Source organism: Oxyura jamaicensis, chromosome 27 (genome assembly GCF_011077185.1).
Source record: "Oxyura jamaicensis isolate SHBP4307 breed ruddy duck chromosome 27, BPBGC_Ojam_1.0, whole genome shotgun sequence".
Lineage (NCBI taxonomy): Eukaryota > Metazoa > Chordata > Aves > Anseriformes > Anatidae > Oxyura > Oxyura jamaicensis.
This window is the reverse complement of record NC_048919.1, coordinates 1,176,379-1,192,990: the sequence shown is the minus strand read 5'-3', so window position 1 is coordinate 1,192,990 and position 16,612 is coordinate 1,176,379. Positions and strand designations below refer to the sequence as shown.

General features: G+C 58.9%; 1 protein-coding gene and 1 long non-coding RNA gene across 2 annotated transcripts; both read left to right on the top strand.

Annotated features, from left to right (window-relative positions):
* The first annotated feature begins 856 nt into the window (after positions 1-856).
* SMARCD2 (SWI/SNF related, matrix associated, actin dependent regulator of chromatin, subfamily d, member 2) lies at positions 857-16,074 on the top strand. The gene is made up of 13 exons (XM_035347747.1): positions 857-1,149; positions 9,685-9,869; positions 11,377-11,419; positions 11,951-12,073; positions 12,193-12,312; positions 12,482-12,577; positions 13,554-13,655; positions 13,951-14,112; positions 14,371-14,468; positions 14,729-14,864; positions 15,027-15,149; positions 15,229-15,330; positions 15,462-16,074. Exons 1-13 carry the CDS (start codon positions 1,069-1,071, stop codon positions 15,513-15,515), a joined length of 1,425 nt encoding a protein of 474 aa, XP_035203638.1. The 5' UTR covers positions 857-1,068; the 3' UTR covers positions 15,516-16,074.
* Positions 1,719-6,265, top strand: LOC118178887. Its single transcript, XR_004756316.1, has 2 exons — positions 1,719-2,086; positions 2,818-6,265. It is a non-coding gene; the product is annotated as an uncharacterized LOC118178887 (long non-coding RNA).
* Positions 16,075-16,612: the final 538 nt, after the last annotated feature.

The following is a 16,612-nucleotide window of genomic DNA, read 5'->3' as shown; positions in this document are numbered from 1 at the left end:
GCACGGCCACAAAGCAGCTCAGGGCCAGCCCTGACGCCACAAGCTGCAGGGCAGCAACAAGCAGCCGCCTCGCAGCATGGGATGGAAAAGAGAAACAAGAGACAACAACGAACACCCCACACGAACACTGGGATTTTTTGGCCACCCTGTGATGAGCAGCAAGGCCCGTCGCAGCACGCCAGCACTGCCAGAGGGCCCTGTCCCCTTCAGGGTGCCCATTTTCACTTGCAGTTTCCAGCTGAAGGTCTGTTAAACATCCACTTTATTACTCCTAACCCAGCGCCAGAAGAGAAAAAGCCTTTCGCATCCCATCTGTGGGATGGCCTGGCCGCTGCCCTCCCCACCACACCCCGTGTGGGCAAAAAGGGACGCGTCCGGGGGGGGCAGGAGGGCTGGTGACCAGGGGATGGCTACCCCGGGGAAGGAAAGGAGGGAAAGGAGGGGGGGGAAGAGAAAAAGAGAAGGAAGCAAGCCTCGTCTCACCGTCGGGCAGCTCCCTGAGCACGCGTGGGGAAGCCCCCCAGGGCCGGGTCGGGGGGACGCAGACGGAGGCAGACCCAGGGCTGCTCCGCGCCGCGCCCGCCGCGGGGAGCCGGGGCCGCGGGAGCACCGGTGGCGGGGAGGGGGGCAGCGGCCGAAGCCCTTGGCACAGAGCAGGCCCCGTAGGGCCACCCGCACCTGTGGTGAGGTTGGGGCACCGCAGGCCCCGGTGCCCCGCACACGCCCCCCACCCCCGGACTGCGGGGCCGGAGCTCTGCCCCCGGGGGCGGGGCGAAGAGCGGGGCGGGGTGCCCTCGGGGGCGGGGCTACCTGAGAGGGCGTGGCCTGCGCGGGGGGGCGGAGGCTACGGGCGCCGCGCGCTGCTTCCAGCCCCGGCCGCCGCCGTCGCCGCTTCCGATCGCAGCGCGGGCGGGGCCGCTCCCGCCGGTCCCCCCACCCCCCCCCATTCCCCCCCCCCCCCCCCCGGCCCCGCCATGGCCGCCCGCGGCGCCTTCCCGCTCAGCCCCCTGCCGCCCGCCAGCCCCGCCGCCCCGCCGCCCCCCCGGGCCCGGGCCCGGGCCCGGCATCATGAGAGGCCCCAGCCCGGCTCCGGCAACCGCTGCGGCTCCGGGCTACCGGCCCATGGGGCCCGCGGCCGCGCAGTACCAGGTGAGGGGGCTGGGGGACCGAGGGGGGGCGGGTCCTGAGGGGGGCTAAGCCCGGGGTGGGGGGGTCCTGAGGGGGGCTGAGGTCGGAACGGGAGGGCTCGGGGGGTCCCTGAGGGGGCTCGGGGGAGGCTGAGGGGGCTCGGGGGGGGTCCCTGAGGGGTGTCGGGAGGCCCTGGTGGCGTTGGGGCCGGGGAGTGTTACGGGATCTTGGAGGCCTCGTGAAGTGTCCCTGGGCCGGGGGGGGGGGCAGTCCTGGAGCTTCGTACCCCTGTGTGCCCTCTGCCCTCCCCTCCCCCCCTCCCACCCGTGTCCCCCTGGCACCCGGCCCGGCGGTTGGGGCCCTTCCCGCGGGGCGGACACAACCTGAGCCCCCCAGCGGAGCCCCCACGGGCTCGGCTCAGGGCACGCGGCACCCCCGGGCCCACAAAAGCCCGAGACAACGCGGGGCGGTCGCAGGTTTACCGGGCCTGGCTCCTGCAAGGCGCCTGCCATCGCTCGATCCTCCACCGCGAGCGCTTAGAAATTCCTCTGAAAGTTGCGGGAGGCGAAGCGATCGGCCCTGCTCGGCCCTGCGGCAGCACGTGGGGACGGGTGGTCCCCGTCGGGCACCCTCGGGGGCCGCTGGCGATGGGAGAAAACCCACCGGGGGGGCGCGAGCCGCTGCAGGAAGCGCTGTGCGCGGCTCAGGCTTTGCAGCCGTGCCCCCGTTGCACGTTTCGTGCCCTGAAACCCATTTGTCTGCATCTTTTGAAAACTTAGAGGCAACCGTTTAAAACTTCAGACGGGTGTTGTCAGGAAGAAGCTGGAGAGATGGTGACGCAGGTGCTTGCAAATATTAGGGGAAAGAGTGGGGACAGGCAAGGGCTGGGAAAGGAAATCCTATCAGCAGTCCTGGAGAAGCCACAGAAACTGCTCTGTCTTCTGCCTGCAAGTGTTTTGTAAGATATTTTGTCTGACGCTCGCTTTCAGCCTCCCCCTGCGCGCGCAGCCTGCCTGTTGGTTCGCTCATGCACGCGGGGTGATTATTTTGGTTCTGGTGCAAAGCACCGTCTTGCAGACGGGCTGGAAATGGAGGAGCCCAGTTGTGCAACACGTTCTCAGCCACTGCCAATCGCCTCCTCCAGTGCTGCCGCGTTGTTTGTGTGAATTAAAACTTAAGAAATGGATGAAGCCAAGGGAATTTCCAACTTGTGAACCTTGCTAATAGAAAATGAGGAAACAACCCGGAAAGCCGAAAAGCCCAGAAGTGAAATCTGAGATGGGGCAGCTAAGGCCAGTCTGGGCACACATCGGCTGTAACTAAAGGCTAGAGGGCTGGGGGGGTCCTGAGGATTTGCCCTGCAGCAGGGTGCAAAATCTAGCCGGGCATCGCTTGCCGCTCTGCTGTGGGTAAACAGGAGAACATATGCTTGTTTTCCCCCTGCGCCGGCCAAAACGCCGCGCTCGGAGCAGGTGCTGGGAGCGTGTGGATGGGGTAGGGTGGGACTGAGCATATGGCACCGCGCTGCAGCCTTCGGGAAAGCCACATCACGCGGGGCGGCAGTGAGCAGCGTGGGCTGTGTCTGGCCGTGGGCTGTGTCTGGCCGGCTGCTCGCTGGCGGTTGCCTTGCAGCGGGAGGGGACAGCGGGTCTAATCAATACGGTCTGGCCTTTGTTTTGCAATTTCCAGGCGGTGGAAAGCAGCTCCTCCCCGCTGAGCGGTCAGCCCTGCCATGCCCGCGGGACCTCTCGGGGGGTAGCGAATGACTCAGGCCCCTTCTGCTCCTTTATGCCCTGGTGTAATGAAGAACTTTGACCATTATTTGGCCGCTAGAAAACGCAACAGCCCTCATCTATGCCAGTGAGTGCTTAGGGGCTCCTTAATCAATGGGTTATTAAACATATGCTAATCCTCTGACATCCTTGCGTGTCTGGTTATTCACTAGCAGCTCAAGGAGGGAATTCAAGAGCACAACTCCCTCTGGCACCAGTGGGAGCTGATGTTTCCAGAGCAGAAAGGAGAAGGATTTTCAGGAGCGTGCTCAGGGAATGGGCGATCGGCTGCTTGGTGGCAGGTGCCTGCATCCCGATTCAACAGGAGTTTCTTCTGCTTATTGTGGTGCAAGTTTCAGGCTCAGGAGATTTCTCCCGAGATACGAGATTGACGCTGGGGGAGGGAGCAGGTTTGGCTCTGTGACACAGTTCTTTAACACAGGTCGTGCAGTGGGGAAAGGGTTGTGCAAAATGGTTCTCTGGCCTTGGAGTCAGCCTGTGCTTTTGCTTTGCTGGCACGGATCAGTGGCAAAAAGCAGAGTTAGTGAAGTGCCACGTTAAAAGGGCTTCATTGACACTTGCTGACAAGAAGGAATCCCATTTCCATGGGACGGAAAGGCTGTTGTAATCCAAACAACTGCTAACAAAGTGATTTCGGAGGAACTGGGAGGCTCAGCTGCTTTGACTCCTCGTGGAGTGGGGCTCTGGATGGCCAGGGCAGGGCTTGGGGCTTGCGGTCTGCGCATCCTTCTGCCCTGGCCCAGATCCACTGGATCCACGCTGGGGAGGAGGAAAGTGGGCTTCCAGCTCGTTGGAAGAGCGGGGCTGGCTCGGAGGCAGCTCGGGCACGATGGCTGGGGCTGGAGCTGCAACACAAAGCAGGGACAGGCCTCGTGCCCGTCTGCGTGACCCACCCTTCCCGGGGGAGACGGTTTCCAAGGCAGGTTTCATCAGAGGCTGAGCATCCAGTTAATTGAAGTGATGATACAAAGCAGAGAAATGCTCTCCTCTCGGGGCAAGAGGGAGGCGGGAAACCACAGAGGCCAGAGCACCCTTTGTTTCTCCTGTGGAAACATGGCAGTGAGGTTCTGCTTGGTGGGAAGCATCTCCAGAACTTGGTGCTGAAGGTCCTTGCTCCGTCTTCCTCTGCTCGGGGGCTCTCAGTGCCGTTCCCTGGACATCTGAGCAGTGTTTTGTGCCAGGCACTGCTCTTCCCATGGGTGCCTCCGTGCTGCCTTACCGAGGCTACCACGGTTTCTCTTTCAAGTGGGAACCAAACACCTTTCTTCCTTGTTCCTGTTTGCGTTAACACCTGTGTTACCATTTAAATCCCTTGCCTTCTCCTTTCTCTGCCTGCTGCAGTCTCTCCAGGTCGCTCTTTGTTTCTTGTCTCCTTCTCCCCCTGTCCTGCCCTCATCGTACTATGTTCAGGGAAGGTGAATGCAGCACGTCGGCACGAGGTGGAAGTCCCAGGCTGTAACTAGCGCATCGCTCTGTATGCTCGCCAAGTCCTTGTAGCATGGAAGCTGTGGAGAAAACTTCACTAACGTGGCCTTTCCCCCCGAGCCCGCGTGTCGCAGTTTACAAGCCTGGCATGCTCGTGCCGAGGGCAGCGGAGCTGCTGACTGGGTCCTGACATGAGCGGCGCAGCCTGCACGGCTCGTGGTGAGGCAGCCGGAGCCTCTGACCTGGAACATCTGTGGCTGCGGATATGAGGCCCCAGGCAGGCAGGTTTGTCAGGACCCGAATATCTCGGCTGGTGCTTGAAGTGTTGCCAGCACATGTCCTCAGCCTGATCAGTTTTGTTGCCTGTTGCTTTGCCGTTCTTCCTTTAATTTACTATTTCCTCGCCTACAGTTTTTAGCAGAGACTCCAACTCCTGAAACACGGCCAATCTTCCGAGCATCGCGAGCTGCCTCAGAGCAGCAGCCTGCCCGTGGCTCGGGGCTGGCAGGGAGCAAGGTGCTGTGCGAGAGCTCGCGGTGCACAGCGGCACCTCAGTGGCAGTAACGCCTTCCTGCTGAAGGTCGCTGCCGATGCTAACCCAGGCTCTTCCTGGCGCCCTCCCAGGAGGGATTTGCTCATGGATAAGAATGAACAGAGATACGGCAGCCTTTGAAGGTGTGCTGCGGGGCCACGGTTCATCCCAAGCCGTGGTTTGGGGCAATTGAGCTGTCTGTGAGCCCAGCCCAAGCAGAGCTGGGATCCTGTCCGAGCAGGATTTGCTTTCTGCCTGTGGCACAATGGGAAGCTGGAGGAGCTCGCAGGAAGAGCCGGCCCCTGGCGCCACTCCAGGCTCGGCTTCCAGAGCCCCGGGTGAGGATGCATGTGGGCTTTCTCTCCCCGAGCCTCAGTGTGTGCAAAGAGCGATCTCTCCTTTCTGCGCGGCGCCAAAACGGGATGTGCGTCAGGAAGGGCCGCTCAGCTGGCGTTTTTATGAGCACTTCTCAAGGCTGTGTTTTGGGGAATTTGCAGGAAGCCGTGGGGGCTCGGGGCATTTCAGCCCTCTTGCACGCATGTGTCCTTCACGTGGTGGCCCTCGGGAGCGCGTGCTCCGCTCACATTCCTGATGAGAGGCGTGGTGGGATGGGCGAGCTCTTGTTTTCGATGCAGATGGTCCTTTTGTTTGTGCCGTGCCTGGGAGGAGCTTCCCCCTCCTTGGGGGGGCTGCAGGGAAGATCCATGCTCTCAGAGGGAGGACAGAGAGAGACTCTGGAGCTGTTCTCTGAATTGCTGCTTTTCTTCCAATTCGCTCCCAAGCCTGCCTTCTCGCAGATCCATCCTTCAATTTATTGTTCCCCTCGTTTTTCCCTTTCTGCTACCAGCATCTGATTTCTGGCCTAGCCCTTCCTCAAGAAGAGGCCTTTGGCAGGCTGGGAGGCTCCTACCATGCGACCGAATGTCCATCGAGAGGCACGCCAGCCCCCGCTAGATCCAATTGAAGCTGACTCTAAACAGAGCTCCCCGAATGCACGCTGACCTGGGATGAACCGCCACACTGCAGCCAGCCCCATTCGTTCTTTCAGCTTTGGCAGGGAGCAGAAACAAGCTGTTTTCTGTCCCATTTCCAAATGGCTCTACTCATTCTCCATGGGGAGGGCTGGATGCCATCCAGCTCGTTCCTTGGAGCAGAGCTTGCGAGATTTTGCCCTTTGTCCGCCCTGCTGGCGGGAGGAGGAGGCGGTGGTGGTGGGACAGAGAGGGGAGAGCAAGGAGGTATCTGGAAGGGGCAGGACCAGAGCGCTGTCCCGGATGAAGAGGGGTGGATGGAGCCCCCGAGCCTGCTCCACGGAGCTCCATTAGCCAGGAAGGATGGGAGGAAGGTCTCGATGTGAGCTGCTCTAATAAAATTTCCTGAATTTAAACCCTCTTGCATCCTGCTAATTTCCAGGGCTTCTGAAGGGTGTTGGAGGCTTCACCCCGCTGGGGCTGTAATGCTGCTTAACGGCTTAACCAGAGCTTTTTAAGGCCACGCTGTGTTGGCATGCCAGGAGCCTGCAGCCTGTAGGTGAGGGGGCTGGCAGCCCCAGACGGTGCTGGCTGGACACAGCAGAGGCCGCCCTGCTTTGCTGAGAGACTTCTGCATCTGCTCTTTGCAAATCTTAAGGGTAAACAGAGAAGAAAACATACGCGGAGGATTCTGCCTTCCCTGTGGGGCTTGTCAAAATGATCAAATGCAGGTCCACAAGGGGCTCGCTCCCCAGGCAGCTTCACTGAAGCTGATGGTTCTCGGTCGTCTGTGGAAGGGACGTTCAAGTCTTCAGTTCGCCAGGTGCGTTTGTCCTCGTGCTGCCTCTCTCCCAGCCGACAGAAGCTTCTCCTCTCCTTGGGTCTGAGCAGTCTCTGGCCTCCCAACAAGCAGACCGATGCGTGGGAGACCTTGCAGTAGACGTTACCCCTGTGTGGAGCTGTTGAAGACCTCAGTTCATTTCAGACAGCCTCCGTTATCACTCATTTCAGGGATGGATTCAGCAATGTGATCCAGGGAGTGGCACAGGGACCTCAGGGCCTGGCATCAGCGCTGGGGGAACAGGAGCTGGTCGTGGCCATGTCGTCTCGTAGCTGCTCAAGGAAGATGCCAGCAGCATTTCCCCCAGCCGTGGGCTCACACAGGGGGTCCTTGTCCTCCTTGTCCTGCAGCCGTGTCAAGCTACATGCAGGGAACTTGTGAAACCCTGGATTCACTGTGTCACCGTGAATGGTTTTCTGTGTGGGCTGCTGGTGCTGGAGAAACACCCAGGTGTTTCCTTGGTGGTCATTTGTCTTCTCTGTGCTGCTGCTTGCTCTGGGGCTCTTAGACACAGAGTCACGGGTGACCGCAGAGTGACTGCATGTAGCCTTGGCCCTGAGCAGCTTCTCTGGGGGGTTCCCTATTTCTTTTTTGCTAATTACAAGTTTCACAGCTCCTTTTCCTGGCTCAGTTGTTCTTCAGAAGCCCTTGCAGGCGAGTCAACACAGTTCCCGGAGCACAGTCCTCCCGTAGCCACGCTGCGCTGCTGAACAGCCCCGGGCCAGGAGCTGCAGTGAGCAGGACTGCACAGACAACACCCATGCGGTCCTGCTGGTCGCGATTCATTGCCCAAATGTGGCTGATCAAAGGGAGGAAAACATCTGGGGGCTGTTAAGAAAAAGCTTTTGCCTTGTAGCGCAGGCAGGTTGGTGAGCTGTGGCGCTGTAGGTGCAGCTTCAAAGGCAAGCTGAGCAAAGGTGAAAGCAGCATATGGTTGTGCAACAGGCTGTGTGTGTGTATTTTTGAAACTCAGCGTGCAGCCCTGATCCTGCCGCTTCCCGGCCTGCTGCTGCTTGGATTTCCAGCTGTGAGACACTTCTCCATGCCGAGGCTGGTATTTTGGGGATTTTCAGCTGGGTTTGGCATTTGCAGAGATGCTGATGGTTCTGGAGGAAGAGCCATTTTTGCTCCTTGAGCTCTTCCATGTACTGTTTTTTCAGCCACACCAGCAAGGAGGTGAGTGGGTTTGGGCTCCGACCACTCGCCGTGGCTCTGAGCCTGCCTGAAAAAGCTGCTGAGGCCAAGCAGGCTGCCAGTGGTGGTCTCGCACCGGGTTTGCACTGCAATTAATACCTGCACATAGATAAACTCGTCAGCCTGCAGCGTTGTCTGCAGCTGAGCTCTCCTTGCCGGACTCCTGGCCCCTTCGGGATAACAAGGCAGCTTCGTTAGCTCTTCTCCACCGAAGCCTCAATTCTGTCCTCAGGATGCGGGTCAGGAGCGAAGGCGGGAGAGGAGCCACAGGGATTGTCTTGGCATGTCAAGGAGCCTGTGGCAGGGGAGAAATGCTGTTCTGCTGGCCTGGTGGCTTTCCTAGCCTCGCCAGCTCCTCACCAGTGGGGAGGTGGAGGATCAAAGGATCCCAGGAGGGTTTCGGCTCAGAGCGCTGGCAAAGCGTGCTGGAACAGGTAGAGACAGGCAGCAGTGGGATGCTGCAACCGTTTGTCAAGTGCCCGGGGGCTGCATGCAGTGCAGAGCCAGTGGCACCCGCGAGCTGGCGGTGCTGGTGCTGGCCAAGGGGCTGCGGGTGCCATCCCAGGTCAGGACTCCTCGCGGAAGCGGTTAAGCATTACACTGGGGCTTGTAAATGCCCCTTCTGGGTGCCTGGAGGGGAAAGGATGTGGCAGGAGCTGGAGTGCTGGTGGGGATGAGCCCTCACCTCCATCCCCTCCACGCAGGGGACTTCCCCATCCCCAGAGCTCAGCTTCCTCCCTGCACGTCAGCCTCGTGACCAGGCTGTTAGGAAGGGGAGCTACCAGGAGGAACATCCACCAGCCCCAGAGACAAACCCGTGTGGTGGTTTTACCGTGCTAGGCAGTTGAACACCACAACCGCTCTCTCACTCCCCCTCCTCAGATGAGGAGGGGAAGAAGTAAAGGAAAGAACAACTCACAGGTTGACATAAGGATGATTTAATTAAAGAGAAAATATATATATATATATGTATATGTTATTAAGGAAATATTATTATTAATTAAACAATTCAACTAAAGGGAAAAAAAGGAAAGGGGAAGAGGGAGGGGGAAAGGGAATAACTAAACAAAACAAGTAAAGGCTATGTGGAAGTGCAGAGGAAAGAAATTACTCTACTTCCCACAAATGACCGATGCTTGACCACGTCCTTGAAGCAGGGCCTCAACGCACGTAGCCAGTGTTCAGGAGGAGGACAGATGTTTTTACGAGAGCCCACCCCTCCCCTCTTCTTCCTTTTTCCACCTTTCATTGCAGAGTGTGACATCATATGGTATGGAATATCCCTTTCGTTGCTTTAGGTCAGCTGCCCTGCTGATGTTTCTTTCTCACTTTTTTGCCCACCCCCTAGGAGGGTTAGAGAGAGTCCTGATGCTGTGCCAGCACTGCTCAGCAGCAGACACAACACTAGTGTGATACCACTGCTGTTCTAGCTACAGGTGCAGAGCGCAGCACTGTATGGGCTGCTGCAGGGAAAGTTAACATCCCAGCCAGACCCAGTACAACCCACCATTCAACCCATGCTGCCATCAGCAGTCCCCGGGGTGACAGGTCTGTGCCACCGCAGGTCCGATGTCCCTCTCTGCGTGGGGAGGAGCACGGCAGTGGCTCGGCTCTGCACCTGCCAGCACTCTGGGTGTCCCCAGCCCTGCATCCATCCTTGGGGTGAGGCCCCTGTGGTCAGTGCCTTCTCCTCCTCCTGCTTTCCTCTTGTTCTTCCTGGAGGAATTAAGGCTGCTGCTCCTGATGCCCTTTCCCTGGTTCAGGGCCCATGTTTAACGCCCGCTCTCTCTCCCCCACCAGCGCCCTGGGATGCCACCAGGCAGCCGGATGCCCATGGCGGGGCTGCAGGTGGGCCCGCCGGGAGCACCCCCATACGGAGCAGCCTCCCCGCTGAGACCTGGCCTGCCGCAGTCGATGATGGACCCGTTCAGGAAGCGTCTGCTGGCCCCTCAGTCGCAACCGCCGATGGCCAGCCAGCGGAGAGGGTAAGGGGTGGCGTGGGAGCACCCGCAGCCAGGCTGGAGTCAGGGGGTTGACCTGCTGGGTCCGGCCGCTGCCTCCTGGTAGCTTTGCGCCACCAAAACCCACAGCACAGCTCAACCCCCAGCAGCGGGAGAGCTGCCAGAGCTGGGCACTGGGATGCAGAGTGGTAGCGGTGGGTGAGTTTGGGGACAGATCACTTGGTCTGTGGCTCCCCCTCGCTATGAGCACCAGTAACCAAAACGCCTCTCTGTGCGTGTTGGCTTCAGCACCGTCTCCTCGGGGTCCCTCCCCCTTCTCAAGGGAGGGATTGCTGTTCCTGGCAGGCACAGATGGAGCTGGATGCTCATTCCCAGCCCTGGCACAAGGCAGGCTGCTCCCAAGCAGCGTTGATGGGGGCAGCAAGTTGCAGGGATGCTACGTGAGGCTGTGGTCTCAGTGTGACTGCTTGCTCTGCCAGCAGCTCCTTTCTTGTTTACGAGGCTGCTTTGCCTGTTCCTGTTTCCACAAGGGTTTCTTGATTACTGGAGGCTGTTTCTCAGGGTCCCTCGGTCCTAATGGATGTGCAGGTCCTGCTCCCTGCCCTTGCTGCACAGCAGGGCTTTTTGATTGCTTCACAGGGAGTCACGGTCTCTGTGCCAAGGCTGCACATCCATTTAGTGCTCCAGAGCAATTTGGGGATTAAGGATGAGGGGCAGAGACATCCTTGCCCGCTGAATGAGGACATTAGCAGCCGGATAAGGCCACGGCTGTGTGGGATCAGCCATGCATGGCCAGGGAGCTCAGGGCTGGGCGCAGAGCCCGGTCGAGCTTCCTTGCTCCCAGCTGGTTGCGGGGTGGTGGGCCAGGACCTGCCAGCTCTTAGTGCCACATCCTGGGACACCTCCAGATGGCAGCACTGATGCCACATTTCCTGCCCTACTGGTTTAGATGCTGCCAAGGGAAATGAAACTCTCCCCATGCTGGACTCCACATATCTGAGTAAGAAACGGGGCAGAAGGCAGCATTTTCCTGTGTATTTCTTCTTGTTCCTGGGAGCTGCACAGCAAAATGGGCCCAGGGACTAGGTTTCTTTCCCTGCTGATGGTGTAGAGATCCCACACCTCCCCCTGTGCAATTGCCTTGGCTTGCCCAAAGGGATGTAATCTCTTATCCACTTGCTCCAAGGGCATGTACTCTAGATGCTCTTACAGACTTTCTTCATCCCCTTCCTGCAACTCCAAGTGCCAGTCCCCTAGAGCAGCCCTACAGGGGACTTGCCCCCTCGGATCGTGCTGTTTGCTGCAGCAGGAGCCTGGAACCTGCCTCAGACTGAACAATGCTCATGGCACGCAGCTGGCATTGCCACCGTGACACCTCCCCAGAGCCTGTCCCCGTGCATCATGCCTGGAAGTGGCCAAAAGAGCCACCAGGCTCTTGGCAGTGGCTCCCAAGACGAGGCAGGCAGCAAGACCCACAGTGTCTTGCAGTTGCTACAGGGTTATTTTTTTTTCCTGTCTACGCTTCTTGCAGGGTGAAAAGGAGGAAGATGGCTGACAAGGTCCTGCCACAGAGGGTGAGTGTCACCTCGGTGCGAGGTGATGTTCGAGTGAGGAGGTCCCCATGGGAGGAGGATCGTGATCTCCCTGGGCCATGTTCTGCTTGCTCGCTGCTTCTGCTCAGTCCCAAACTGGCCTGGAAGATTTCTGTCTCATCCTGTGGGGTAGCAGGAGCATGTAGCAGGCTGTGCACAGGTTGAACAAGCAGGACTTTGGGCAAGCAAGGAGCAGAAGTGGCTTAGGGTGGAGACTCCAGGTCGTTGCTGAGCTTCTCTCCTGGGGGTCTCTTTTGACAGCACAGAGTCTAGTTACGTGCCTGTGACCCAGGGCAGGCTGTCTGACATGGTGACAAGCTCCAAACAGTACAGCTCTGTCATCTGGAGAGAGCTTTGCAAGGCTGTAGTCTTTGTTTGAAGTGAGAAATGGTGCTGTTGTGCCAGGCTCACCACTTGGTTACTCCTTGGTGTGTCAGCCTGGTGCTGATATAGTTGCTGGGGTTGGATGTAGGGGCTGCAGCACTGTCCTGACTGACTGTTTCCACTTGACAGATCCGGGAACTGGTCCCAGAATCCCAGGCCTACATGGACCTCCTTGCCTTTGAGCGCAAGCTGGACCAAACCATCGCTCGGAAGAGGATGGAGATTCAGGAGGCCATTAAGAAACCACTGACGGTGCGTGACAGAGCAGAGGGGCGAGCAGCTGGGGGGGTGGAGGTAGGAGACTGCGAGATGGGTGCTGTTAGCCACCCTCTTGCTCCAAGCGCCCCCCTCTTTGTTTTCCAATTCCACAGCAAAAGCGGAAGCTGAGGATTTACATCTCCAACACTTTCACCCCAGCCAAAGAAGAAGGGGAGGGTGGTGAGCGTGTGGCCTCCTGGGAGCTACGTGTGGAAGGCAAACTGCTGGAGGACGTAAGGATATGGGCAGGGATGAAGCAGGAGTGGTAGGAAGGCTGTGCTGGTTTCACAGTGCTCTGTGCTGAGAGCCAAGCTGCAATGTGCTTGGCTCTCTGGGTGCTGGAGGCTGGGGCCCCCCATGGTTGGCAGCATCAGGCCAAGCCTCACATGCTCTGTTTTGCAGCCAAGCAAGCAGAAGAGGAAGTTCTCCTCCTTTTTCAAGAGCCTCGTCATCGAGCTGGACAAAGAGCTGTATGGGCCAGACAACCATCTGGTGGAGGTGAGGTGTGCCTGGCTGTGTTGCAGGGCTGCTTCTGTGCCCTGGGCAGGGTGGGGAGAACTGGTTGATGCAATGGGAGAAGAGAGTTGGTCCTGCTGCTTACCTTGCAGGTGCTCAGCTCCCCAGCCCAGCATCAGCAAGGCTCACTGGATTCTTTGGGGTGGAGAGGCAGCTCCGGTGGTGCTGTGTACGCAGGGAAGCAGTGCCGAGCCCTCCCAGGGGACTACACTGCTGTGCTTTCCAGGCTGCAGCTTTCAGTTCTGTGGGGCTGGCTGGCAGCCCGGCGTGGCCAGCCCTCCCCCTTTCACCTGGAGGGCTCCCAGCAGCATGCTGCAGCTCCTGGCTGCCCCAGGGTTGGCTCTTAGCCCCCTCTCACCTGCAAGTCCACAGCTGGAGCTGAGAGATGTCAGGCTGCAGTCAGGATGTGGCTCTCATGTATGACTTGCAGGCAGTCCTGGGCCCCCAAGAAATTTGCAAATATGGAGCCAGACACAGGTGATGATGCCCTATAAGTGGGATCAGATCTTTTTTGGGTGCTTCTGCCTGATGCAGGCTTTCCCTGCACCCAGCTCGTGCTGTTCCCATGGAAAGCACCCGTTTTTGCGGTGGTGCCCCATTGGTGGAGGTGAATCCCCATCACATGTGGGATGGTTTGTGAAAGCAGCTGTGACATGCAGCCCCTGCGGTGGGTGAAGCAGGACCCCAGGAGCTATCTGAGCCTTTGGTATCAAGTGCTCGGGCTGTAACTCAAGCAGTCTGCCCAAACTGCCTACAGCCATCTCTGGGCTGAAGCACACCAGTGTCCACAGGACCAAGTGGGCTCCTTCGGTGGATGGACTGGACTCCCAGGGACTGCCTGGAGGGCAAGGTCCAGGCTATCTGCCTGCCTGCACAGAGCCCAGGCACTGGCTTTGTCGTCTCCTGGATCCTGTAAGTGCTTGGCTCGCTTAAAGAGTCACCCCTTGCGCTCTCGTAGTGGCACCGACTGCCCACGACCCAGGAGACTGATGGCTTCCAAGTGAAGCGTCCTGGCGATGTCAATGTGAAGTGCACCCTGCTGCTCATGCTGGATCACCAGGTAGGTGCTGGGGGTTGCATGGGTGCTGCCCGTGCCCTGCTGCCCCCCCCGGCATGGCTCATCTGGAGCAGGCAAAGGAGCCTGGGCTGGGGCAAGAGCCTCACAAGGCTGTTGCGATGCTCTGGGGTTATTTGGTGTGGGGCACAGTAGAGATAAAAAGGAGCAGAGAGAGCTCCTGGCATGGCCCTCACAGCCTGCAGCGACACAAGGGCTGTGTGGGGCACAGTGCCTGAAGGAGGGCCCTTCCACGTACCACCCCCTCCTCTCTTTAATCCCGTGTGTCCTGTCCCTGCAGCCACCGCAGTACAAACTGGACCCTCGCCTGGCTCGCCTGCTTGGGGTGCACACCCAGACCCGTGCCAGCATCATGCAGGCACTCTGGCTCTACATCAAGCACAACAAGCTGCAGGACAGTCACGAGAAGGAGTACATCAACTGCAACCGCTACTTCCGTCAGGTCAGTCCGTGCCCCTCCTCGGCATGCCTCGTTGGTGCCCCTGCCCTGCTGTACCAGCAAGATTCACCTGGGGCATTGCTGGGAGGAGAGCACCCTTCCCACCCATTAAGGTTGGAGAAAGCATGCTCTTGTGTGCATCTGTCAGCTTGCTGTGCACAAACCAGGGCTGGGGGAGTCCCTGCTCCTGCCTGGCCCTTTTCATGCTGGGTAGAAGAAGCTCCTGGCATCAGAAGCTAATGCTCTGCTCTGCCCTTCCAGATCTTTAACTGTGTCCGCATGCGCTTCTCTGAGATCCCCATGAAGCTGGCAGGGCTCCTGCAGCACCCAGATCCCATCATCATCAACCACACCATCAGGTAGGGGCATGGGGAGGTGCTGAGCACTGCTCTGGGGGGGTGGGCTGCCGAGAGGAAGGGGGGTACCTCCCTGATGGGGCACAGCACCCCTCGGTGCTGCGCAGCCTCCAAGCAGCAGTGAGCACTTGGGAAGGATCAGCCGAACACTGGGGGCTCCTTGGGACAGTCAGTGGGGTCCTTGCGTTCCTTTTGGAGGAGGGGATCCCCCCGTGTGGCAGGGTGGAGGCTGAGGAACCCCCCAACACCCTGCCTCCTCCCAGCGTGGACCCCAATGACCAGAAGAAGACGGCCTGCTATGACATCGACGTGGAGGTAGATGACCCCCTGAAAGCTCAGATGAGCAACTTCCTGGCTTCCACCACCAACCAGCAGGAGATCGCCTCCCTGGATGCCAAGGTGCAGGGTGCCCCCTCCTAGCACCCCCAGGGGTGCAGGCAGGGAGCAGCTCGGGTCTCCTGGGGCTGCCCCGAGCCGTGTCCTGCTTAGGGGGACTTTGCATGACCCCAGCTCCCACCCGGTCGCCCACAGCTGTCTTTCATCTCCTGCCATTATTTCTAGATCCACGAGACCATTGAATCCATCAACCAGCTGAAGACACAGCGTGATTTCATGCTGAGCTTCAGCAACAACCCGCAGGACTTCATCCAGGAATGGATCAAATCCCAGAGGAGGGATCTCAAAGTAAAATTTCAGGGCTGGGCAGGGTGAGAGTCCAGGAGGGAGCCACCTGCGGCGCTCACCTTCTCTCCCCTGTGCTCAGATCATAACAGATGTGATTGGGAACCCCGAGGAGGAGCGGCGAGCTGAGTTTTACCAGCAGCCCTGGGCTCAGGAGGCTGTGGGCAGACACATCTTCGCCAAGGTGGGCTCTGTGCTGGGGTGGGGTGCTCCCATGGGCTGAAATGGGGGGGCAGACGGGGAGGGACTGCTCTGGGGGCAGGGAGGGGCTGTCCCAAGCCCCTTTCCCTGTCTGACCGGCCTTGCCTCCTCCAGGTCCAGCAGCGGCGGCAGGAACTGGAACAAGTGCTTGGGATCCGCCTCACTTAAGGGGCCAGCGGGGGCTCGGGAGCTCTTTCTCCTCTCCCTGCTGCCTGAGCCTGACGGTACTTCTTACTGGAATCAAATACAGCACTTGCACAAACCCTACGTGCCTGGCGGGGGACTCAGAGCCCCTCGTACCCCGGGGCCTCCCCTCGGCCAGGAAGCTCTAGCTGCAGGCAGAGCAGCGGAGGGGCCCCTGGTTCCCCTGAGTCCTGCTGCAGCCTCTGGTGCATTAACGCGTCCTTGCTTTTGCATCGTGCTGTTTGCCTCTCCCTGTAGCATTGAATGCAGCCCTCTGCGAGAGCCTTGTGCAGCTCGCTCCCCTCCTCGCCCTGCCTCTGGCCAAAGCCCTCCTGGAGTTTGCTGCCTGCCCCGCCAGCCCTCCCCAGCACCATGAGGGAAGGCCTGGCCCTGCCCCTCTTCAACCAAAGTTTGTCATTCCAAATGCCAGCCCTGCTGGTGCCCGATGTTTTGCACTATTTTTGTGAACAGGTTTTATAAAAAAAAAAAGCGTTTTGTACAGTGGGTTTGTATTTGATTAATATATTGAGTTCCTCTTACTGCACTCATTGCCTCAAACTATGCAGTGATTTGTTGTTCTCCAAGGGCTGGCTCAGCCCAAGCTGTTCTTTTTATACGTAACTGAGTTTTTAGTGTTGTTTTTGACAATCAGTTGATTGCTCCACCCCCTGCTGTTTTACTTAGCTAGACTTGTCCTGTCCTTGATACGAGGTATGGGGGGGAAGGAGGGGCAGAGGGGTAGCTCTGTCCCCAAGAGCCTGTGGGCAGTGGGGGCCCTGGGGCTCTGACAACTGGAGATGCTGGGGTGAGGGGCTAAGGGGACAGTGCCACTGTCTGCTGGCCCTGCTGAAGTGCCTTTACCCTGCCAGCCCCATGCCCACACCTTCCTCACGGCACATCCTGGCCTTCTCCAGGCGGTCGCAGGCAGAGGGGGGGCGTTTACATATTCCTAGGGTGTACGGCTCAGGGGTGCCTGCTCTGCCTTTTGTGTAACCATTTTGTCTATTTTGGGTATTTTCTAATAAAACCAGTTAGCAGCAGTCTGTGTTTGTGCTGGGGTTCTTTCATGAAGAGCAGAGTCC

What these genes read in the sequence shown, in the direction of transcription:
- SMARCD2 (XM_035347747.1), top strand. Translation starts at nt 1,069, where the DNA reads ATGAGAGGCCCCAGCCCGGCTCCGGCAACCGCTGCGGCTCCGGGCTAC. An exon ending in CCGCGGCCGCGCAGTACCAG is followed by an intron (nt 1,150 to 9,684) that starts GTGAGGGGGCTG and finishes CTCCCCCACCAG; the next exon opens with CGCCCTGGGATGCCACCAGG. An exon ending in ATGGCCAGCCAGCGGAGAGG is followed by an intron (nt 9,870 to 11,376) that starts GTAAGGGGTGGC and finishes CGCTTCTTGCAG; the next exon opens with GGTGAAAAGGAGGAAGATGG.